The sequence below is a fragment of the Podarcis gaigeae genome (genome assembly GCF_964106915.1).
Source record: "Podarcis gaigeae genome assembly, chromosome: 1".
Classification (NCBI taxonomy): Eukaryota; Metazoa; Chordata; class Lepidosauria; order Squamata; family Lacertidae; genus Podarcis; species Podarcis gaigeae.
In genome coordinates, this window is record NC_139678.1 from 74,931,968 (window position 1) to 74,957,698 (window position 25,731).

Consider the following 25,731-nt stretch of genomic DNA (forward strand, 5'->3'; position numbering starts at 1 on the left):
TTTCTTTCAAAATATTATATAAAATAAAATCCTAAAAAAAATAAATTACGTCTGTATCCCATATTACATCAAGGAACACAAGGTAGCATACATGCTGCTTCTCCCCCCCCCTCCTCATTTTACTCACACAACAACCCTGTGGGGTAGGTTAGGCTGAGAGACAGTGACTAGCTCATGTTCACCAAGGGAGCTTCAAGACTGAGAACAGAAGAAAACCCTGCTGGATCAGGCCCAGCATCCTGATCTCACAGAATGGAGATTTGAACCCTGGTTTCCCATATGCTAGTCCCATCGCACTGGAATCACAGTGGAAAGCATGAATATCCTCGTGTTACCCTTGATTGCTTGGAAGAAGGGACACTTCTTTAAACTATGCAAACCCTCTGATGTTAAGAGGTGTGCAGTAACCGTGGTTAGCACAAAGTGCTGTAAATGCAGGATGGGAAATGACTTCTTGACAAGCATTTCACGCTTCCTTGGTTGCAAGAAGCAGAATTTTAAAGGACAGGCCTGGGAGGGTCTCAAACAAATAATGCATTTATTTCTCTAAATATGAGAATCTGGGTTCTGCCTGGAGCCCGAATTCGAGACTCAGGGAGGAGAGGCGGGGGGGCGAGGGAAGAAGCCCCTTGATTTAGATCAGCAAGAGAAGTACATACCAAATATTTTGCAGGCGCACTTGGACGTTTTTTGGACGGGAACGCAGCGCTCCGTTCTGCCAGTAGGGGGCAGAGCGCAACCATTCAGTTGCAAACCCTGTTTCCACCGCGCAAAGGTATATAACGCCTTTTCCGTCGCCTTGTCTGTTCCATCACCAGCACCACCCCCGCCTCTTCTCTAAGATAGACCACTTTGGCACGGCTCCTTTGCTGTGTAACCCTATGCCATCCAGAGGGGTCGACACACACACAAACACAGAGACCCTTCAGCAGAGCTCCTGTGCTTTAGCAGCCTCTGAGACACAGAGGAGACCTTTAGGTCTGGAGCTGTAGCGGGGCATGTTTTATTTTGGGCAGGGAGCATCAGTCTCTCCCCCTCCCTTGGAAGGGAAGAGTCCAGGCAAGGATGCAGAGACCGGTTTTTAAACACGCGGAGCTGAGAGCAACAAGCTGCAGCCTTTAACCATTCAGCAACATTCAACAGGTAAAAGCCATCCGCCACCCCGGTCCCTCCCCCGATTTGCTCGTCTTTATTGCAGAATCCCTCCCCTTTGGAATGAATGAACGCCCAAGGGAGCAAATTCTGCTCACTTATACTAGAGATTCCATCTTATTTTCACATTCTGGGTTTGAAAGGAGGTGGGAGGCGCATGCATTGAAGAACCGATTTAGTGCTTCGATTTGGGTTGAAACACGGCTCTGTCGAGTGCAGATACGCACTTTGCTATTATGTCTATTTCTCTGCATGCAGGAACGCATTTGCCACGCTTTCCCCCAGCCCCCTTGTTTGAGAAACTGCTTTGTTCACCACGGTCACTTTCCAAAGCAATGGAAAGTCAGGCAGGAATCAGGACGTGAAAAAGGCTGTTGTTGTTGACTGCTTTTAAAAACACAAGCTGCACAAGGCGCCCTGCAGCGTTTAAAAGGAAAAGAGATGGTATCCCCAGCAACGCCGAACTCGCTGCCTACTATAGGCAGCCTTTGGAGCTGATATAACACCGTACAGCACAAGGCATTTGCTGGAGAGATGAGGTCTGTGCATTGGCAGTTATGCGTACAGGAGAAACTTATACCCAGCTAGCTGGCTGTGAGAGGCCCCTTTCCAGATAGATCAGCTGGTTTCTTATTTGGACAGTAGTCTGGAATAAAAGAAAGAAAAGTAAAGAAGCATATGGAGAAAGGACAAAATATTTAAACTTAGGTTGCAAGTGCAGTATCATGTCACCTTCTTCCCAAGCGCACATGAATTAGTGTCTTGAGAAATCTGATGAATTTGTTAGTTTGGCTTTAGATGCAACCTTTCTCGTTTTTCTTGTCATTTTTCTCCCGCCCCCCCCCCCCCAGCAAGCTCACTCCAGAAAGATCTGCACCAGGAGCAGTACTACTGCTGCAGTAGCGTTTATTTTTGCTGCTGAAGGTTACGACTGAAACCATTCATTGGGGTATTCAGGATCTTTTGATGATTACCAGAGGGATTGCGGTGTTGCTGGACATGTTGATTTGCAGCCCCATACCCACTTACCTGGGAGCGAGCCCCAATGGACTCAGTGGGGCTCAAAAGTTGGCATGTATAGGATTGCACAGTGAGTCTTTTGTAGCATTAACACCTAAGGCTGTGTACACACTCCCATTTACCCTGTATCCATTGCTGGTGGTGGTGGTTTGGGAAGCAATGTACAAATAACAGAGTATCTACCCGTAAGCTATCCTGTATCTATTCTGTAATTTCTTTTGATTTTGATACTTTTCTCCCAAACCAGCTTAGGTCCGAATGGAGGAAAAAACCCCAACCTAGCTGTCTTTTAAACTAGTAATACCCACACAGCCTGAGAGTCCTATGGCACCATGCAGACTGTCACATTTATTAAAAACAAAAAAAATTCCTTCCAGTAGCACCTTAAAGACCAACTAAGTCAGTTCTTGGTATGAGCTTTCGTGTGCATGCACACTTCTTCAGATACCTGAAGAAGTATCTGAAGAAGTGTGCATGCACACGAAAGCTCATACCAAGAACTGACTTAGTTGGTCTTTAAGGTGCTACTGGAAGGAATTTTTTTTGTTTTGACTATGGCAGACCAACACGGCTACCTATCTGTAACTGTCACATTTATTGTCTGCCATAACAAGCTCTTATTGATGCCTAGTTTCTTAGTACAAATTCTGCTTCTCACACCATTTGTGGGCATTGTGCTCCTTCATTGCATTCCATTCCTCTCTTGTTTTGTGCCATCCATTCCCATGTGTTCGTCTTGATTCGGCTCAGATTTTCTGTTTATGGCAAAACAACCACAGGCAGCACTGATGTATCTATAACCAATATTTACAAAGAGTTGGCTTGATGTTTTGTATTCTTGTCTTCCAACCTCTGCCTAATTCCAAATCATTTATTTTTAATTGGGGTCTCTAGACCCCCAAGCACTGTTTAAGCCTGCCCTATGGACATTTGTGGCAAGAAAAGGGGTGCATCCTTGCACTTTCACAGTATTTCATCTAGTGACTCTGTAAAAAAAAGACTCATATAAAATGTTTTGCATAAAATGCTGCACCTCCGTTTAGCTCCAAGATGAGGAACCTGTGACCTCCCAGATTTTATTGGATTCCTGTTCTCATCAGCCCCAGCCAGCAAGGCCAGTGGTTGGGAGGGATGTGAGAAGTTGTCCCACAACATTTGGAAGCCACCTGGTTCCCCATCTCTAGTTTACGTGGACCCTTGTGGAGAAATCCTAGGCAAGTCCACTTGGAAGTAAGCTCTACTGAGTACAATGGGACTTACTCCCAGGTGAATAAAACCAAAAGTAAAACAATACAAAGCAGCAGTTTGAAAAAAAATGTTTGCTGCAATGGAATTGTCTCTCCTGCTCCCTGGAAGGTAAACAGGGACAGGCAAACCCTTCTAGGCAAGATGTTCCACAATCTGGGAAGCACAACTGTGCAGCTCTCCTGCCAACCTGCTTGACCTCTATGCAGTTTGCATAAACATATGAAAGCCTTCATCATCCTGACACCTTCCAGATGTTTTGTACCACAACTCTCATCCCATTGTAGTCCAAAACATCTGGAGGGCACCGGACTGGCGAAGGCTGGACAGAACCTGAGACTGCACAGCAGACTTGAATTCCCAAGCAGGTTCATCTGGGAGGAGGATCGCCTACATAGCAAAGAGCCAGTAGCTACCAGCACAGCACATGCTTGCATGGAGAGGGGTCCTGTTTCAGTCCCTACCATCTCTTCCAGGTAACTGACCTCAGGCAGCAGAGCTAGGAAAGACCTCTGCCTAAAAAGCTGCTGTCACTTCGAGAAGGCAGCTCTGGGCTAGAAAGACCAACAGTGCGAACCAGATTCCTATCATGTTTCATGATGTGCACATTTCAGATCCCTCATAAAACCAGCTGTAGTACCTGGCTCACCTGCTGGATGCCTGATCCATGACCCATGTGAATTGTATGCATGCATCACTGTCCTAATTCGTAAAATATCACTGGGTCAGGTATACCTTCTGGGTTTGTTTTAGCAACCTGCATAACAGCTACTACAGTCCTTCTCCTTGATCTTAATAGCTGTTCTCTCTTGAGGAGCAGATGTAGACATTCTCTCTGCTTCAGCATCACTTTGCTTTGTCTAGCTCATCTCTCTGCTCTGTACCTTTTACCTTGAACGAGTTCTTTCCCCTTTATATTCATGACCTAAGCACCATCTCTTTACCTTGGACTTTGACACCTGAAATTAGTGCTGTCAGGGCTTACCCTATTCTTGTGTCTGTAAACTGATTTAACTGTTTTTCATGCTGAATTTTAAATTGTTGTAACCCACCCTGGGATTTGCTGGTGAAGGGCAGGTAATAATTTCATCCACAGCAATAATAATAAAAATAAATAATAAATAATGTTCTGTGTGCACAAATTATGTTTTCCATGAGCTGTGCATATGTTTGACCTCTGCTGACAAAACATAGCTATAATTCTTCTTGCATGTTACAAAGTAGCAACAACATATTTGCGGTTTTGCTGTTGTTGTCTTTTTGCAATTTAATTTTCAGTTAAGATCAACAACTGACCTGCAAACCTTGCTTTGACTCGAAACTCCCACCTAGAGATGGGGAAGAAATTTGCTTAGTTTGCATTTGAATGCAATCCTACCTAATTTGCACTTCTTCAAAATATACACAGCCCAAAGCAGCTATCCTTGAAAATTCACACTTCCTCGAATTTTGCATGCAATTCTCCAACCAAAAAATGTGTACTTAAGACCATATTTTAGGGCACAAGTGGATTAAAATGCTATTTTTGTGAATAGTGCTTGCAAAAATGCTTATAAAAGGGGAAACACGAGTTCTATATACTAAACCCTTTTAGTATGAAACTATGCCTCAGTGCAGCTGTAAGGATGGGGCACTTTGAAGTATAGCTGAGGGATGAGGAATGGACTTGCGTGATCAAGTGCTTCTTTCCCCACTTACTCCCTTATCCAGAGCAATTCCTATTTCCCCCTGCTGGCCTCAACAAGGGCCAGCCATTGTTTTGGCAGCAACATCAAGCGGTTCCCGCCAAGGTCACCTGAAAGTGAGCACACCAGTCATCCTTGATAGGCTAAGGTTGTGTCATGAACATAATGGGAGAAAAAAGGCCTTTTTGTCTCTAGGTGCCAATGCATTGTGAAACTTTCAAGGACACAGTATTTACCTCAGAGTGATGTAATGATGGCCCAACTAGAGGAATGCTATTTCAGTGCTCCCCCACAATGCAACAGGTAGAAGGATGCTACTTTTCTTGTTTTGGTTTTTTAATAAGCACATCTAAACTCTTATAGTATTTTAATCAAATGTATGTCCACATGAATTGTTTTCACTTGTCTTACCAAAATGTGCTGTTGAAAAGGTGTCCATGCTGGATTGTGTGATTTGTGGTTGCAGATTGTTTCCAAGTTTTTTGTTGAGAATTGGTATGTGCTTTTTCTGCACACTGCCAGTTGTACTGTCTCTTGTTTTCTGACTCAACTAGGGGCTCCTCCAGGCTTCCTTTTGTGCTGTGTTTCTAGGCACAGGCCTGTGCTTTAAAGCAGCACTTTCCCTGTGAAAACCTGTTCTTTACCACTGAATTGGAGCAAACAGCAATCCCTAGCAAGCGTGGGTTGATTCAGCGTTAAAGAGTGGGTTTCCACAGGGAAAGCACCAGGGCAAAAAGAAGAAGAAAAGTGTTCGTACGTGTGGTTTTAAAGGCCAGACCTGTGCCTAGAAAGCTGGGGCAAAAGATAAGTGTGGACGAGCCCTTTATGTGATATGAACTATCCATGATTAGGCTCTTGATAGGCTGAGCTCTGCTAGTCCTCTCTCACTCACACACATTAGCAGCCTCACATAGCTTATCTGCTTTCAAGATCAGGGAAAGAGCGCTCTGAGAGTGGCCTTTTAACCCTTATCTTCCTTGCAATCTAAATTGCCATCTCCTGAAAGCAACTAGAAAAGAATTAGGTCAGGGGAAAGGGAAGAGGGGAAAAAGGTTAAACACCATCTCCCAGAGCACCCCTTCTCTAACTCTAGCAAAATAACAGCCCCAGAATATTCTCCTTACATGTCTCCCATGTCACATCTAATTTGACCCTTCAGAACCTCCAATGTTATTTCACTGAATGCACCTCTGTCTTCATCAATGCACCTTGATGATTTCAAATGCTAGAAGAATCTGAATATCTGGCTTTTTCACAAAGCCATCTTTAAATTCCTTGCTTTTCTGGTACACGCTGCATCAGATGTTTTAGCGTCAATATGCAGTTGTGCAAATCCATAATCTAATAGTCTAACAGGTGTGTGTGTGTATCTCTGAGACCTGCAATGCAAGTAGGAGGAAGCACATAAGCACAAGAATCGTGTGAGGATTTGTTCCAAGGCAACAAGGGAATAAGGAAGTGAGAAGAAACATGAGTGTAGGTTCAGACATACCCCAAAGAAGAACCTGCTAGAAAAATAACCTTCACTAGTTAGGACTGTAATTTGGGAAAACAGAAGAGTAACTCTGTCTGAGTTCACTGTGATGCAAGATTGCAATAGGTGTAATTAACAGGCTTCCATTTGCATGGAAGTCCTAGACAGTTATATGGGAGTAAACCCCCTTGAACTTCTGAGTAGATATGGCTAGGATAGCATTGTTACTTAATGACATTTCTTTTACTGATGCAAAATCATTCAAGGTGTGTTCTGATGATTCTACCCAAATCCTCAGCCCAATTATTCAGAGCCTTAATAGAGATGCTGGTGAATTCTACAAATAACTATAACCTTCAGGTTTGAAGGGCTGCCCATAACAAATGTGTTTTTGTTTGCTGGGGTTCGCTGGAACACGTTTGGGTTCTGTCAACGGCAGGGAGGCTTTGCTGATATGTAAAAATCTTAGATTGTACTGTCATAGAGGGGATGCAATTTCAGCATCTGGATCCATCTTCTGGACCTTACTGGATTCTGATAAATTCATCATTAGAAGTGGACAACTGGAATCCCAAACTCGTTTTGGAATTCCAGCAGAACCTGTTCTACTAAATTAAATTTTGTGGGAAAGAACTCAATGATTCCTTCCATCTTTTGAGCCTTATCTTCACCAGTTACAAAGCCCTGTATTGTCATTAACTCTATGTTTGTTGTCACTTCCTATCACTGAGACTGGGAACCATCCTCCCTTACCATTGGCCGTCATATTCCTCAACTGTACCTTATTTTTAGATCCATATTTCACATGCCCTAGAATAACTAGATAGACAGGAGAGCTAAGGGACTAGTAATAAGATACAGAGGTTGATGGCACTCAGACTAGGTCAGAAGAGGCCAAAACTTCTTGCCATGTGAATCTTCAAGCATCCTTTCTGGAACACATTGGAAATTTATCTGCACTGTTCAATGCAGCTCTCCAAACTGCTGCCCTCTCTCTTTTTGTTCTCATAATGCTCAATAGGAGATGCAAAGGATGCAGGCTTATGGGAAATGAAATCCCCCCTTTCACCATGGGTGATAGATCTGGACCACAGGTGCAACCTACTCATAAGCACATGGGTCAGTGTGTGCGTACACCCATTTCAGCAGCTTCCTGTTTTTCCTATCTCATTCATTGTATGGTAGAAACATTACTGAACTTCCTTTCCTGCCTGAAAACTGGAAGGGACCGGCCAGGCTCATCCCTATCAGCAGACCTTGGTGACAAGGAACTAGCAATACAGTGGGGGTTACATACGCTTCAGGTTACAGACTCTGCTAACCCAGAAATAGTACCTCGGGTTAAGAACTTTGCTTCAGGATGAGAACAGAAATCATGCTCCGGTGGTGCAGCGGCAGCAGGAGGCCCCATTAGCTAAAGTGGTGCTTCAGGTTAAGAACAGTTTCAGGTTAAGTACAGACCTCCGGAACGAATTAGGTACTTAACCTGAGGTACCACTGTACAGTGGGGATACGAGCCTCTCTCCTATTTCCTTCCTTTCCCTGTTACCAGCCAAGCAAGGCTGAAATTAGTAAGGTGAAACTTTGAGCAACTGGAGGGGGCACACTCAGGGCTTCCTCTCGTCTGAGTTGCAATTAAGAGGCTATCCCTCAGTAGAACTGCTGAACCCTCAGCAGGCAGCAAAAAGGGATAGAAGCTGCAAGGAGGAAGCTGCTAATTAACATTGCAGGGGATTTTTGCTGCCTGGGACTTACAGCTGCATAAGCATTATGGAAATTTCATGGCCATGAGGGTGGTGTTGCTGAGTAATAAAGCACTATTAATGGTACAGAATCACCATTTTAATTCCACTTCTAGCTCGTTTTCGAAAAACACTACTTCAGCAGCACTAAAGAGCTGTACTGCCAAAGCAACCTGAATTCCCAAATAGTATCTCCATGCTATAATTAGGTCATGGAACTTTCCATGTGTTCATGGAGATGGGTTTTTATAGAAGTGCCAGTCACCTGGATCTTTTTCCCTCCTAGAAATAGCAAGTAATCTCCTCAATATCATAATTCAGTGCTACTTAGTAAATACCGAAAAACAAAGCATATTAGCTCTCACTATTCCATAGTTTTCATGAAAATGTACTTCAAATATTGGTCCTATAGAGAAACTGAATGTGCCCCTTTTGGCCAACAGGATTATGGCATTCAGTTTCCCCAGCTACCACTAAGGAAATTTGCAGCTGTTCTGTTCCTTTGTTTTCCGCTGTCACCTGCCTGGAAGATGGGGGCTCTGTTTCACACCTAATGTTACGGGGCTGAACTTCAGTGTGACTTATTTTTATCAATCTGCTGTCACTTTCTGTAGGCCACTAAAGTCTTGCCACTGACACAGCCTTTTGAGGTTAAGAAGCTTAACTAAGGAAGTCTTTATTTCCCTACTCCAAATCTCTGAAGACCTTAGAAGGAGAGGGGAGGGATGGAGAAGGAGAAGCAGGGAAACAGCATCCAGAGAGAGAGATTTGCATGGAGAGACAGTGTGCAACCAGGGTGGAATCTACACACACATTAAAAAAGGTTCCGAAAATGCTTTTTAAGGGTGTTTTAAAAAATACATTGAATTTTCGATAAGGCTCACCATTGCCATCTAGTGTCACATTGTATATTGCGCTTAAAACACACTTAAAATGTTTTATTTGCAGCTGTATAGCTGAGTCCCAGGTGGGTTGTCTCCCATGTTGCAGGTGGCGGGGAGGAAAACTGCCAGGGTGAGGGGCAAAGGAAGTTGGAGGAGAGGCAGAGGGCTGTCCATGAATTGTTGGAAGATTGAGGTGGTGGTTTGAAGTTCCTTTCATTTGTTGGCTTAATCTTGGGTTGTTGTAGTAGCTGCGGGGTGGCTGGTCCTAAACAACCTGGGACCAGGATATCAAAGGGATCATCTTATTCCCTATATACCTGCCTGATCATCACTGAGGTCATCTGTGGGTGCCTTTCTTGTGGTGTTGTGGTCCAACACCAGAACAGAGCAGGGGCGAGGAACCTTTGACCTCCCCCCCCCCGATGTTACTGAGCTCTGCTTGCTGGGGCTGATGAGTGTCATAGTTCATTAACATGTGGAAGGCCAGAGGTTCCCCTCGCCAGGATTAGAGCCTTTCATGTTTGCACAGTGGAGCATGATTCCTCTGTACTTTTTGTCTTCTGCTAAATCCTTTTGTTTAGAAGTATGAACATTGAATTTTTTTAAAAAAAAAACCTTTAAAAAAAATAAATTGCCTGCATATTCCTATCAGTGTACCTAAGAGCAATTCATAGGCAGTTAAAAATGTATTGCAGCTGCTTTATTGTATTATTCTTGTATGTTAATTGATGTGTATTCCTGGGCTCAGCCTAATGGGACACACATGAATCTCTCTCTCTCTCTCTTTGTGTGTGTGTGTGTGTCCCTTTAGTTGATCAATTTCTAGGAAAACATAATAGACTACACAAGCACCATATTGTGAAAATCAGGACCTGATCTGTTGGCCTGTTTTTATAAATCCAGCCCTGGAAAAAGCAATCCTTTTTGCAGGGAGAAAGGGTGGGGTCTGGAAGAGAGAAATGAAGCACTGAGCCAGTATAGATATTGTCTCCTGTTCTACCAGCTTTCTGAAAACCAGCATTTGAGAACTTCTGGCATGGAGGGCAGCTGCCAGTTTTCTTCCTAGCATGGGAGAAAGCAAATGCCATATCAGTAATGGAACCCGCTGTTAAGCAGCCATGTGAATAGAAGTGAAGTATTAAAAAGGTAAAGGGACCCCTGACCATTAGGTCCAGTTGTGGCCAACTCTGGCGAGGGAGCTGGCATTTTCCACAGACAGCTTCCAGGTCATGTGGCCAGCATGACTAAGCTGCTTCTGGCGAACCAGAGCAGCACACAGAAACGCCATTTACCTTCCCGCCGGAGCGGTACCTATTTATCTACTTGCACTTTGACGTGCTTTCGAACTGCTAGGTTGGCAGGAGCAGGGACTGAGCAATGGGAGCTCACCCCGTTGCAGGGATTCCAACCGCGACCTTCTGATCAGCAAGTCCTAGGCTCTGTGGTTTAACCCACAGCGCCACCCGTGTCACCCATGACATATTAGTGAGTTTTAAACTGTCGTCGTAGCCTGGGCCAGTGTTCCACCCAGTAAGGACTCTTACCTTTCATTCACGCTTTTCAGGCATAGTCTGAGCTTTAAACCTCTGTGTCGAAGCATTCTCTTTTTTGCTCCAGGGCTTTCCCCATGAAAGCCCATTCTTTACCACTGAATCAGAGCTAACAGCAATGCATGAAAACCCCAAATTGCCATTTGTTGCCATTTGTGGATAAACCCAAGGTTTAGTTTAGCACATTTTCTGAACTCATAGACTCATGATTAAACACTCTTTCTCACGGTCCATGAGCTATAGCCAAGAACAGACCTTGGTTACAATTCACAGGTAGGAAGAAGTGTGTTCAACTATGAGCCAAGGTTCAGACAACACCTTGACTTTGCTCTGTGTGGAATTTTAAAAGACCAGAGAAGAGCAAAGTACCCAGGAGCCCACACATTCACACAGTCCCAAGTCAGCCATAAGGCAGCTTGCCAGGATATGCAAATCAGGCTATTTTGTCCAGATGCATTAGAAAACCACTCAGGATATCCAAATGTGAAACAGATTTAATGACTTATCTCATTCAGTTTCTTAAAATGTGGAGTCTTTGATTAACTGGAGCTCCCAACTGAGGCACTTACAGGAGGACAGATCATCAGTGGGATAACAGAGATATTGCTGTCCTGTTAACTGGCCAGTTTTTCTCCTGGGATCATCATTGATATGTTTGAATATTTTCTAGGATTGGAGAAAACCACAAAACGTTTATTGCCTATGAATTATGGAGGGAGAGAGGAAAATCTCATCCGTTTACTTCAGCAGGCAGAATTTTAATGAGGGGAATAGTTTTACAGTTAGACACTGTTTGTTGCATAGCTGAGAAATTAAGTCAGTAAAATTCTGGAATTGGAAGAGAGGTTTCAGGTTTAAGACACTGATGTTAATGGAGTGCTGAAAATCCACACCAAGGAAGGAATTTAACGTAGCGCTATAGCGATCATTCCCTCAGCGCAAGCATTTCTGCTTGCCAGACAGAACAATCCACCCTCTCCTCCCCCTGCAAGCTGGTCTGGGGGCTCTCCCAGTCCTGCCAGAGCCCAGAGGGAGGTGAGGCGGAAACCCAATTGTGCTAGTGGAAGTCCTCACACAAGCTTCCACCAGCAGGACTCATTAGCTGAATCCATCCCTAAGCAATATATCACATACATTGATCAGCAGTCAACTAAGTTTCATTCAGAGCAGGCCCACTAAAATTAATAACTCTAACTTTATTAATTTCAAGGTGCCTACTCTAAGTAGAAGCCAGTTGAATAAAGGTAAAGGTAAAGGGACCCCTGACCATTACGTCCAGTCGTGACCAACTCTGGGGTTGCAGCGCTCATCTCGCTTTATTGGCCAAGGGAACCAGCGTACAGCTTCCGGGTCATGTGGCTAGCATGACTAAGCCGCTTCTGGCAAATCAGAGCAATGCACGGAAACGCCGTTTACCTTCCCGCTGGAGTGGTACCTATTTATCTACTTGCACTTGGACGTGCTTTCGAACTGCTAGGTGGGCAGGAGCTGGGACCAAGCAACGGGAGCTCACCCCGTCACAGGGATTCGAACTGCCGACCTCCTGATAGGCAAGCCCTAGGCTCTGTGGTTTAGACCACAGCGCCACCCGCATCCCAGTTGAATACTGCCCATGAAATAATCACCTAAAATATACTGTGGGTGGTAGCCAATGTTATTCATATACAAAGTAGACCCACTGAAACCTGTTAAACCTCTGGCATGTCACATTGATTTCAGCGGGTCTATTCCAAGCATGACTAGCATTGTACATCATTACAGGACAAAGAATACTGGCCCTAAATCAAGTCTTCCTGTTGCCATTTTATATATTCTTTTGGCCTTCAGTTCTACAAGTCACATTCTCCAGTACTCTAAATATTTAGGACTGTTGCAGTCCTAGAAATACCAAACAATTTCTTCACACATTCCATTTTTTAGTTGTATGCTTAAGCTTGCATTCGCCTAAAACATGAAATGGAACAGAATACAGGTGGGAGATTTTTACACAGATACACTCAGTGCTAGGGTTGGCTGCAGCCTCTAGTTATGTGCACACTCCACCCCCATGGCAAGCTTGGGTTTGTTGCTGTGTAATGTGTAAGACATCCTTTATTTATAAAACAATGGGATTTATCTTCAAATAAACATGTTAAGGTTTAATGTGGCAACATTAACAAAGCTATATTGATTTAAAACTAGCTCCGAGTCATGCACAGCAGCAAGAAATGTAGAGAAGGTGCCAGCCTGGTGCCCACAACCAGCTGTGAAATACAGGAATCCAGAACTCAAAGGGGTCTGGCGGTCAAGCTGCCCTCCTCCATTTCACTAATGGGTTAACCTGACCATCTGCACATTGGTGGACATCAGAAGGGCTCCATGCACATAGAGTTGTTCCATGCAGCACAAGGAGCTCCACACAACATGATGGCGCACAAAGATATAGTGGAGATTGGCGCATTAGAGCAAATGGGCCACTGTCCCACCAAGCTCAGGCTGTCTTCATTGCCTGCCTCCTTACTTACTTACACCAGTCCAGTTGGTGACACTGGCTATCAGCCTCCTCCACCTTAATCTCAGTGCTGCCTTTGTAGAATTCAGCAGGGAGGAGAATGAGACCAAAGCATAATCAGTTAGCTATGCCAATCCATCTGGGTTCACCTACTGTTGTTCTTCACCATTGGGTCCACCACAGGGTCCATCATTGGTTCTAGTTCTATCTACTGTTGACCTCCCCATAGTTTAACCTTCTGGCCCCTATGGGCACCAGCCTTCACTGCAAGTCAAGCCCTTCTCATGCATGCCACGCACATAGATGGGGGCACACCTGCTAGACATGAGGCTGCATCACCTCATGAACCCTTCAATAGTTGAAAGGGCTGCAAAAATTCATTATCCTCATAGTGCACCGTCTTTTCTTGCTCCCACTCTGCTCTCTAGCAATTTGGAGAATACCGTTGTTAAATGTTCTTGCTTAGTGTCACTTCCAGTTTAGGCAAACTGAGCCAAGGCTTTGTGGCTAAGTGACACTACAAGAGCCAAACCTTTGTTTCTTAGAATTTTTATTAAAGGCTTACAAAAACAAGTCCAGGTCACACAGAATGGTACCAAGTAGAAGCAACAGAGGAGGTGGGGTGGGGATATGTATAACATTGTCTAAGCCCTTGAGTTGCTAGTCTTGGGAGGCTAGAAGCAGGATATTGTGCCCTCCCCCTTTTTTTGTATAATGAGGGAGAGGCAAAAAGTGTTTGAAATTGGCAAGCTAAGAGATGCATTTATACTGCAAGGTGTGGCACTCTTTGCACCAAGTCAGGCACTCCTTGCAAAGTATTAGCAGCCATGGGTCCTCTGAGAACCCATTTGGCTGTCTTCTGGGAGCTGGCCTTCATCCCAACCAATACACCAATCTGGTAACTTTGCCAGAACCACCACCATGCTCCCTTCAAGGCAGGAATGGTTGAGGTGTGAGGGGGAAGAGGCCTCCTAGGTGCACTGGGCACCAATTCATGCTCAAGATTGCATCCTGTCTCATCAAAAGCATCCATGTTAGTCAAGAGGTGAGACACTGGTATGCCTTGTCATTTTGAAGGCTTAGGTGGTAGAAAGATCCTTAGACTCAGCCATAAACTTCTAAGTTTTCCTACTGCTTTCACTTTCTTGCTCACAACTCAAAAGTAGTTAAGGAAAATTAAACGTTCCTCCTTGGTTATTAAGATAGGCCCTAGGCTTGGCCAGGAGAAGTAGGCAAACCTCTCTTTTTACTAAATTAAGAAATTAGGGTACAGAACAGCACGCAAGCTAATTTTCCAAAAAAAGAGAAAAGAACGAAAAGCCGATCTAGAGATAGCTTTTAAAAAACAACTAGATTATTGCCACTTGAGTTGATGCTGTGTCCAAGTCTAAATGAAGTCAAACTTGGAGAGAAGCTCCCATTTGTTGAAGAAATCAATAGCTGGGTTTTGAAGCAGGCTGCTGGATTTGAGCTGGGAAGTGAAGTCATCCTTTGAACACAGTTCCTTTTTAGCAGGGGGAACATCAGCACTGCATAGAAGTATTGCCTCAGGTGTCCATCAATCATGGAGCAAGCCAACCTGTAAAAAAGAAAAACCACAAAATGGCATCATGCAGCTGTAGGTAGAAAAATGTCCCCAGAACCGCTGACCGGTGACTCTGTTGGATTCCCAAGTACCATCTTCCCCAGCTAGGCTTGCAGGTGTCAGGAATTTTTCTCTTTGAAATATGGCAACCCTAGCTATGGGGCTATCTGTTTAGCCCATTTCAGTGTTGGCTAAGTTTTAAAATCTTCCTGGATATTTTTAACTGTATTGACAAATGTGCTTTTTCTGACTGACAGTCGAATAAAAGGTTGATGATGATGATGGCAACCCTAGCCCCAGCCATCATGGTCAATGGTCAAGGATGATGGGAGTTGTAGTCAGACAGCATCTAGAGGACCACAGTTCCCCGCCCTCACTCCTGTAGTAAAGGAAGTTTATGCTGCAGGTAAGCACTTCTTGCAGCAACACACATGTGCACCCTCCTGACCCCAGAGGGCACTGCCCCGCAGCCCTCGCTCCGAGAATGTGGCCACAGCAGACAATGAACATCAGGTGTTTGCGTCCAAGAAATCTTCACACTAGGAAAGAGCCATCACATTGCCTATAGATGGTTGGGGAATGCATTGTCAAGTGAGGGGGAGCAAAGAGGCAAAGGTGTGGTGCCAACACAGCTATTTTTACCTTTCGTAATTAAGCCTGAAGCAAAATGCATTGGAAGCAAAGCGGCTTTTAGAGCATAAAGCAAATTCACAGTCACTTTGTTGGCCTGGGGGACCGGAGGCAGCTTGTGGATAGGATATGGTGTGCAGCCAAGTCATCCCTTGCATGGCTGAGAATCCATGCTGGGTGCTCCCTGCTCTTTACTACCAATGTCTATTCTTGCCTCTTACCACCCACAAGAGACACACAGGTGGAGCCTCGCAACAGCTATTTTCTGCCCACACAGATGCCAGCAGTGTCTGGTCCCTGCCTGAAGCAAGGTCTCCCTGCTGGAGAGTCCCAAAGTCACGGCTGGAGTCCAGTCTCACAGCCAGTTTAGGCAATTTTACAGTCTCCCATTTTAACTTCTTTTCCATTGCCCAAAACAGTATTGGTGAGATTGGTTTTCTGTAATCAAGTAGGCATGGAGCCTTCGTGTGTGTTGAGACATCCGTCAGTGACCAGGTAGGACTGGTTCATCTAAGAAAGGAAGCGCACATCTTCTGGCACAAAACAAAAAAATAAAAAGGAACTACGGCACTGAGGTTACTTCCAGAATACCTGTTTATTGAGCATTCATTACAGTTTGTTTGCAGAGATGTTAGCTATGTTGTGTCAAGCAAATGTTATTCCAGACTTTCGAGTGCATTTTCCCAACTCTTTCCTGATTGCAGGAAGTCCAGTTCTAGGGGGAAATGGCTTTCCTGTGCAAAAAGTCCCAGCAAAATTTTAATTGCACAACCTGAATTTGCCAGTGTGTGGCTGAATGCCACCCCAAAACAGCATCCATCTGGAAACTCACGATTACCAAGTTCTCTACTCTACTAGACTATAGGATGATTAACACCAGCACACTCCCCTCCTTCTTTTGTTGCTATAATAGCGATGCAGAATGAAGCACTTTGAACCGAGGTCTAAAACCTAGTGTGCCTGGGAGAGAGATCCTGTGCATTTTTCAGCAAGCCATACTGGTACCAGTGCATGCCGGTCAGTCAGGCTCTGCCATTCTTCTTTGAGCCAAGAGAAAATGTAGAAGACTTGGTCAAGCATAATAATAGTATTAATAGCCCTTGCAAAAGTAGAGGGACTACAGTTTTACCTTAGCAGTTCAGCAACTGTGGCACAAGTATCAAGTTTCCTCACATCTCAGTCATCTCTCCAAGCTGAACAGCTGGTTCTATATTCGACTCGGGGATTGCAAATTACTTTTCCATCTTGGAAGCTATTCTGTTCTGCTGAAGCTAGAGGTATACAGTTGATTGAAGGCTTAAATATAAAGTGACACACCAGAGAACAGTAGAGGTCCCGCAAGAAGCAAAGTGATTTGGCACCATCTTAAAGGAAATGCTTGTTAATCCCTGGCCTTTTCACGCTTCTCTTGCTTTAGTTAAGTTTCGACTTGCAAGTGTCCCAAACTATCAGAGGTCCTTGAAAAGTTACTCAGCCGCACAGTCACGATCAGTTATAAAAATGACTGTTCAGTAAGACCACACAAAATGCAACTGGGTCCCTGCACTTATTGTTCAGCCATGTGCGAAGAATTCAAAGCAGGAACTGAGGTGGAGGCAGGGGAGGAGAGAGCGGTGGGCCACACCAGATTTCTAAGTACGTCACATGATCCCAAAGAAAGGTTAATGAGAGCTTCTACCATCCCTGCGTCCAAACATGAAAAATGATATTAAGCAAAAATTTGGAGCTGGAAAATGTTTGGGCATGGTTAGAAGTGGAAAATGTAAACACATTCTCAGAGCAATCACAATAAGGATTTTATAGATTGGAAGATATCTGGATACAAATAAAACCACCATGCTTGGGGAGTGGGGAAGAACAGCCAAGGTTTTAAATATTGGTGCCCTTGAAAAAACTCTCCTGCAGATACATTCCACCAGTTTTTGCTTCCTGTTGGCAAGTGTAAGGATCAGTGCTTTTTTTCTGAGGGTACGCAGGGGGGTACGCATACCCCTAAACATTTTGTGAACATTGTTTGGCCTTATTGAGGGGCAGTATTTCAATATGAGTAGGAAAATGAGAGTAGCCCTAAACATTTTTCTAGAAAAAAAAGCACTGGTAAGGATTATTATTTGGAATAAAGGTGAAGAGAAGCCAACTTCCTATGTTATTACTGACTTGTAAGAAGCAAGAAAAACATTTAAAGGTGACCTCACATCCTTTCAAATTATTTTTGGAGATAGCATTTGGTGCATATGCAGCTACCTATTAATATACCAAAATGGATCTACAGTCCAACATTTGTCCCTTCTCCATATTTAAAGATCCATGTAGGTGAGTGGCAAAACAAGTTATCCAGGACTTGATCCTGGATGAGGATGCTGTCCTGATTTGTGTTACAGAAACCTAGTTGGATGAATTTGAGAGGCTTAGGCCCTCTCTGCTTTGCCCACTGAGATTCTCTGTATAGCAGCAGGCAATATATGAGTGGTGAGATGGCAGAGTTGGAGAGGTCTATCATGACTGTGCCATTCTGACCATTTGCCCTCTCTGACAGTCTATTTGGTTCAAGAGTGTGTATTTGAATTGCAGTAGGCAATTGTCGTTGCTCCCAAACTATGATTTTGCAGTGGGCATGGGGGGGTGTAGGTCCTAGGAAAAAACAACCCACAAGCAGATCCCATAGGCCTGAAGTCTGCCCATGTCTGCTCTAGCATAATACACTATGCTTCCTCCTGTTCCATATCATGGTCAGAAGAGATTAATGGGATCTACATTTTATTGCTTCTTGCGGATTTCGATGGATTAAGATTTTGAGCATCCTGAGAAAGAGGAAGCACAAATCAACCATGGTTTCTGTTTTCACCAGGGAGTATTTGAAAAAGGGAGCTCATGCCTCTTCTTCAGGGTGATTGATGCAGGTACATACCTCTTTGAGTGTTACAGAAGCAGCAATTCACACTCCTCAAACATGCAAGAACTACTTTTTAAAAAGAAAAAACTAAGGGTAAACATGTTGACCCACGAGAAAACCCAAAATCCGCATTTGGGAGTTTCAGTCCTATGCATGTAGGTGGCAATTTGTGCAATATAAATGTATTGTGCTGCCATTTGGGTTAAAGCTGAGCTCCACCAACTGGTAGTTTGCTGTACAAGTATTCACCAGAGCTATGTTTTCAGTCAGCTCCCAGTCCCTAGATTCCAAGTGCAAATCACCCTTAAAATGACACTTGGAGACACGGTTCTGCAGACAGCGTTTTCTAGGCCCCTTTGGTAAGAGAGAAAAAAGTCAGCCTTCCAGAGGAGAAATTAGCTTGTGCTGAAAGACAAACTGCAACCTAGGCAAAATGCTGCTTGAGCCACTTGTGTACCCTGAAGTGGAAACATCTGTTCTCCATATCAAAGGCTCAGGATAAGCAAAGAGGGCTTTTCCATCTCAGTAGATGCTTTCCAGCTCCCGGAGGACCTGCTATCAGCTGAGCAATGTGTTTTGGCTAGCACACCACAGCAGCTGAAATAAGCACACGAATCACCAAGGAGAAGCACGGAGGACCCGATAGCCCCAGTGAACTTTTACGAGTGATACTCAACACCATCTATTGCTGGAACCTGCAGCTTGTACATCAGCTTTCTTAAGCTCTCATGTTGCACAGCTCACCTTTAGCTGACTCTCTGTTCATAGCATAGCAAAGTTGGGGGAGCCAGCATGCAAAGGATCACGTCAGGAATCAATGTTGTTCTCATAGATCGAATAAAGGCTATATAAGAAAGCAGCAAGCCCGCATCTTTTGACCCAAATCTGCCCCATTCAAATATAAAGTGGGAGGATGGCTTGAAAAGAATTAAAAAGATCAGGGCAAGGAAGGTGCAGGACTCAGGAATGGGGTCAGCAGCATGACCGGTTTCTGCATGCAGACCTCCTTCACACAAGCTAACAAGTAAAAGGGATCAAAGAGATTGTTGAAATCCATACAGATACTTAATGGACAAGATCTTAAGACCTGCCTTGTACATACATCACTTCGGTTGATGGATGGTGTGAACCAAGTTCTCTCAGGTGCCATGAACCAGTTCGGAAGTTCTACCTGGGGTGTTTGATCTAGGATGGCTCGCTGGTGTGATAAAACATGACCCAGTCTCAACATTGTTCCAGTTTAATTATCCAAAGCAGAAATAGGTAGAGCAGAATTGTTTTCACCCAGTTTCTTCAGGATTTTTAAACCATTGGTAGTCTTAAGTACTTGGCTAATGAATATGTTTTGGTCTTCCCTACATACATTAGTAAAGACTCATTTCCACATTTATGGAGTAAAATCATAACGAACAGTCAGGAAGTTTATATCATTAACTGAAAAATACCCACTTTTTCTTTCAGGGGGTCAAGATGCTGATAACTGTGACACCACCCCATGAGCCGGCCTCCCTACACTCACAGGCTCCACCCCCTCCTATTCTACCAAAGCCTGGAATGGACAATCTTAAATTACAGAGACTCTTGAAAAAAGCAGCCAAGAAGAAAGCAACGTTATCAGCACAGCAAGCCGCATCATTCCGGACCAGCCTCTCCCCTGTGAGTGAAGCCAGCCCAGACTTGGAGCACAATGACCGCTCTTCCCCGCGGAAGCCTACAGAAACCACAGCGCACATCACCATCAACCTCCCTCCCCGCTTTTCCATCAAGCCTGTCACCCACCACGTCTCATCTCCCTTCCCTAAAGGAAAACCCTTCACATTCACCGCTGCAGAGCAGAGGAGCATTTCGGAGCATCTCAAACTCGCCATCTCGCCCTCCCCGTCGCCATTTCACAGACAGAGCATCCCTGAGCCTTTGTGGCAACCCAGAGGAGACACACACACACACTTGCCCTCTTCGAGTGCCACACATTCTGTGTTCATTTTCCCCGAGCACCCCGTTTCCCCCACACCTTTGGTGGTGGAGACCCCAGCGGCAGTCACCCATGTTACCGAAACACACGCCTACATTCACATCATGCAGGCACCGCAGGCGAAGACCCCCGTGTTGGAACAGTCAGCAGGGTCTCCCAAGAGGCCCACCACACCTACCCATTTGCAGACAAATCACTCACACCCGCCACCAAGCCAGGTGCCAGCCACGCCCTTTGCAAGCCAAACCAGGCCAATTAGTCCTAGACTAGAGATGACTCCAGTCCCTGAGCCTCCCATCAGGACAGTGAAAACTGCAATACTGCATGTCCCCAGACAGCACATAGTGGTCACATCCCCAACTCCTCAGTTCACAAGGCCTGTGACTCCAGGAAGCAACAGAGGCCTTGAACCACAAGGCGAGGCCCAGAGGCAGCCAAGTCCCAGCGCCCCTCAGAAGCCCACCATGCCAGAGGTAGTTACATCTGCTCCACCAGCTGTTGGCACCCCTGCTCTCTCGCCAGAAAACAGGGCTGACAAGCAGACTGTATTGCCACAGGCACCTGCGGTTTCTCCAAGCACTGCAGGCCCCCTACCAAAGCCCAAGCCACCAGTCCCTCCCAGAAGCAAACTTAGTGGCTGGTCTCGCCTCAAAAAGCACCTGGTCGTGGAGTCGGAAGAGCCCCAGTTTCCGGTCTCAGAGGCCGATCCAGCCAAGCCTGAGCAGGTGGGAGAAAAGAAGGCAACAGAAACCTCTCAAGAGGGCCCTGGTCAGAGAGCAACCAAGTCCAGAGCTGTCAAGATGTGGGATGCCATCTTGTATCAGATGACCGTCAGCAAAGAGAAAAAGCAGGCAGCAGAGGAAAAGGAAGTCAGGAGAGAAGGAACGTTCTCGTTCCGGCGGCGTCTGCCTCTTCTCCTCCACAGGCCGCGCTTTGATGCCCGGAAGCTGAAAGAGCTGGCTTCCAAACCCATGACAAAGATCACTACCCTGTTTGAGGTGCGCCGAATCCAAGGCCAGCCGCCTGAAGCACTGATGAGTTTCAACAGGGCTGCATCGGGGTGGCAACTTGAAGGGAAGCAATGAATGAATCTGCATTCCCCTTAAAGGCTTCTTTTGGAGAATGCATCCGGAGCTGGGAGGAGCTGAAATAAATACACGAGTTTGCCGAAGGAGGAATCACGCAAAAGGAAAATTAATAAAATCCGTCACAGGGTTGCTGTTTGTGTACCTGCATGTAGTGACCCTAAGTAAGTGAGAAAGGAACATGAGGTGAACACCTCTTTCCCCTCAAGTCTTATTTTCATAAGGCATTCAGTTTCAAGTTGAACAGCAAATTAAAAGCAAAGACCAATAGTTTAAAGGCTCTCAAAGGCAATTTTATACAGTTGAATCAACTGTATAACATTTCTTAATAACAAGGCAGCACTCAGCAATGTGCGCTTAAGGCTGCCATATAGTCTTTAGGCAAAATACACTCAAACCACAGCTTCAAACCATCACAAGGAGTTCAAACTAGATTCAGAGCCCAAAGTCCTGGAGATTACAAAGGACTGATACACAGAATGATGTTGCCTGGCAGCCCTCCCCTCAGAGACTGCATTTCATAATTCCATCACCTGGAATTGTGCTCTGCTTTGCTCTGCCCATTCATAGATTCAGCCTCTCAAACACTGATCTCAACAGCCTCCTAATGGCACTGGCAAGTTCATATAAACAGGGTCTCCTTAAGGCACCCAAGGATCCAAGATATTCAGAGGTTCCCAGGTCAGAACCAGCACAATGAATTGCATTCACACAGGCAGGCGGTGTAGATCCCACCAGAACTGGTCTGCAATATCTTCCCTGAGTCCCAGAAGTGGGCAGGGGCATTCCACAGCAGCTGTAGGTTCTACACACGCTTCAAGGGCAAGGCCATGCAAAATACATTGCAATAGATCCATTTGTGGTGTTAGCTGAGACATAAGATGACCATGTCAAGATCCTTGTCCACTAGGAAGTGGCACAGTATGAGACAAAATATGTTATATACTACAGGAATAAATAATAAAAAATACTCTGCCATCATTTGTCATACTGAGCCTGGCTTGCAAAAGGTCACTCACAGTTTTCTCATTGCCTTGAGATAACCAGGTTAGGGAGATTTGTGACAAAAGGTATTGTTTTTATACCTGGGCAGCCAGGCAAGTAAAAGTGCATTGGCTGCCAACTTCCATGATTTATTTCCAGGACAGCACTACTAAGCTAGCAGTAAGCCCACTGTGCAAGGGCACAGAAGGACTTTAGCTTTGTACATCTTCCTCCAATAGATCTTAACCAGCTCACTCTAGGGCTGCTTCCACTTTTGCATTTACTTATTTACCAAGAGAATATGGCTATAGATGCAGCACAAAAATCAGCCAGGGAGTCATGCAACTCATACATGACTACAACCAAGCATGCCCACCCTGGCATTAAAGGCACTTCTGGTCACTTTTGCTACAGATACAGTATTTGCAGGATGCAAGTACTGAAAGCAACCTTGAGAAGGTGGTGGGCTGAAGTCCTCCTCAATCCAAGTGCACTGCTGCTGATTCGCACTTAAGGCCAATTCGCAGCCATGTTCCTCTACCCCAAAGTACAGCCAAACTGTCATTTGCCACATGTCTACACACATGGAAAAGGTAAATAGCAATTTCTACCACTGGGGTGCATGACACTTTGTTCCAACTACTTTAGGATCCATGTAGCACCCAATTCACACTCTGATTTCCCCACATGAGCACACAATCATGGATTGGGAGTGGATTGTTTGCACAGATAATGCAGTATCTGCTCAAAAGAGTATACATAGGTATTAGTTTGGAGTTTTGTTTGCTTAACCCCAGCATTTTAGCAGGGAATGATCCAGAGTCAGTTCTGGACACTAGGATGCTAATGTGGCCCTTTGGACTGGGAGGATCATCAGGAGCAGAGATTGCTGTTCCTTGCCCTCACTCATGCTTGTTTTTTGGAGTTCCTATTCTAGTTTTAGAGCTTTTGTCCGCTATTTTAAAGCAGTTCTAGCAGAATACTTGGGGCAATCTGTTTTGGGATGACCTTGTGCTGCAGCCTCAGAGCTTTTTTGGGGGGGTGTCATATTCTACCCACCCCACACCCCACTTGAACCATGCAAAACAAATTCCCCATAGTTTCCACAAGGACCCATCACACGGCTTAATACTGCCATTCAGTTGAGGCATTGCTGCCACAGCAAATCTCAAACTTACCACAGCAGCATCACCAATGCAGGCACTATGGCTCTAAGGAGAGTGTTCTTCCCAGTGCAAGTGTAACCATTTAAGCATTTTAGATGGAATTTGCAAGAGAGCTCAAATGAGTCAGCTGCCTGAATTCTCCTAAGTGTAAAGGGAACTATAAGGCCCAGCTCCTTCCAGGGGTGCTCCAAGCTCTGGTTTGCTAGGATGGTTGCCTAAAAAGATGAGGTGCTGAGTTTTATTGCCATTTTATAGCCACACAGTTGCACCCTTAAGCTTTTATTTTTGCACTAATGGTTCTGAAAAGTGTGAAGTGAATAGTGATTTCTAATATTCTGCAGCTCCTCTACAGTTTCTTGTGCTTTATCATAGAGTGCAGTCATCTAATGTTCTGCTTTTCAGTGGCAGCAAACAAAAGCCAAAACATTTAAGTCCAGTCATGTGTAACTTGTCCCCAACAAGTTTTTAATGCCACCACAGAAGCTGCAATCTAAAGCCAGAAGACGAGGAGGAGGGAGGAGGCGGCTTCTTAATTATTTCCGCTTATACCACCTTTGCCCCACGATAGATATAGGCACCCATATCTTTTCCCCTGTAAATCAAAAAGTAGATTAGGAGACAGGAGAATTTTCAACCCCGAAATAGCACGGGCCCCTCCACGACTGCATTTTGAAAAATAAAAAGTGTTGGATACGGTTTATATATTGCTGAGCACCATATGCAGTTAAGGCTTTGAAAGAGAGCTCTGGCAACAAGCAAAAGTTATGGAATCTCTTCTTAGGGAGGATTCAATAGGTCTTTCTTAGTAGGACTGAAATGCACTTCCACTTTGCCTGCCCAAGAGTTGCCAATAGGAAATGTTGCCAAGAGTAAAAAGGATGGTGAATAAGATATGGCACTAGTGATGGAACAAGGGCACTTTTTTTAAAGAACAACGGGTTAGCTAGCTTAATTCTCCCCTGCCATATGCAAAAACAGCTGTAAAGTTCAATGCTTTGCACAGGGAGAATGATCCTTGGAAGAGCCTCAGTTGCCAAAAGTTGGCGATTCTGGCTACGTTCTGGTCACCTCCCTCCTATTTTCAGCAACCTTTAAGAGTAAGGATTCTGCAACAAGCATGAAGGGCCCTTTCCTCCTCACCCAGTTGCAGAGCCAACATCTGGCTGACAGGTATGTTTTCCTTCCCAGTTAGTGTGCTCCACTAACACGAGCAGTGTTCATATTGAGTCATCCTGCTCTTAAAACACAATATGGCTCATAGGTGGAAACTTCCTGCATTTTAATTTTGAGCTGTGGGACCCAAAATCCCTACAGCCACCTTTAAGGAAATGAGCTTTAATGCATGAGTAAAGAGAAGGATCAGAAGGCATTGTGTGCTTCATTACAGAACCAGGAAACAAGCCAAGCTTTGGAGAATTATGAGGTCTTTCAGATGTAAAGGGTAATGCACGCGAAGACATAAAGGGTAATGCACAAACCGAGAAATAAGTTGTGAGCTGTCTTGCCTATCAGCTGCCCTTCAAAAGTGGATGTGAAAGTCAAAGTTCAGTTTGAGTCAGTCTTCATAAATGCTCTTTCTCCAATGATAGTTTAGACGCAAGGGGATTTTGAACCAAGAAAGTACGTAGGCATATCAGGAACACAGAGAAGGAAAGTGTTAATATGGAACACAGAAAAGTGTTAAGTAAAAAGGAAGCAGGCATATTTGGAAACAGAAGTGTCAGGTAGGATGTTGTAAGAAGGGGGAAAGTAATTTGGTAAGATGGTGCCTCTGTGGGGCTTTTTCTGAGCCTATAGTTCACACTACAATCCTTCAATAAGACTCCGATGGAAACCTTTTAAACATTTCCTTCCACAGCTTTGCATTGTCTGTACCTTCTCGATGCAGTTCCTGCAAAACCCAGCTACCTGAATCAAGGCTTTATTTTTTAATTACCTTTGTATATACAGATTGAATAAAGTGTTTCTATGGAGAAAAAAGTAAGTGCTGTCTTTCCTGACTAAATAAATGCCATGGCATTGCTGCCAGAGAGACATAAGGCTTTCCACGGCTACCAGAGAAATCCTTCTCCCTACATGCATAAGAAATAATGTCACTGTGGCTCAAGACATAGTCACTTAAGAATGGTACACAAGCAGCTGTGTGTACACAAGTCAGTTTCAGATTGGATGA

The 25,731-nt window shown here is 44.7% G+C and overlaps 2 protein-coding genes across 6 annotated transcripts in view; one reads left to right on the forward strand and one right to left on the reverse strand.

Moving 5' to 3' along the window:
• Positions 1-764: 764 nt before the first annotated feature.
• Positions 765-25,538, forward strand: PRR33 (proline rich 33). 2 transcript variants are annotated; one of them, XR_014559798.1, is made up of 3 exons: positions 765-1,143; positions 19,813-23,010; positions 23,147-25,538. XR_014559798.1 is itself a non-coding variant. In XM_083720868.1 (2 exons), exon 2 carries the CDS (start codon positions 19,822-19,824, stop codon positions 21,406-21,408), a length of 1,587 nt encoding a protein of 528 aa, XP_083576994.1. In that variant the 5' UTR covers positions 765-1,143; positions 19,813-19,821; the 3' UTR covers positions 21,409-25,538. The 2 variants fall into 2 exon arrangements, 1 of the variants encoding a protein (XP_083576994.1); XM_083720868.1 differs by having other exon boundaries at positions 19,813-25,538.
• LSP1 (lymphocyte specific protein 1) overlaps positions 13,777-25,731 on the reverse strand; it is a 94,345-nt gene continuing 82,390 nt past the window's right edge. For all 4 annotated transcript variants that reach the window (XR_014560174.1, XM_083722341.1, XM_083722342.1 and 1 more), the window contains one exon: positions 13,777-14,822. The gene's annotated coding sequence lies outside the window, so the exon portion shown is untranslated. The remainder of the gene's footprint in view (positions 14,823-25,731) is intronic.

Excerpts from the sequence above, each read along its gene's own strand:
- PRR33 (XM_083720868.1), top strand. The coding sequence starts at position 19,822 with ATGCTGATAACTGTGACACCACCCCATGAGCCGGCCTCCCTACACTCA.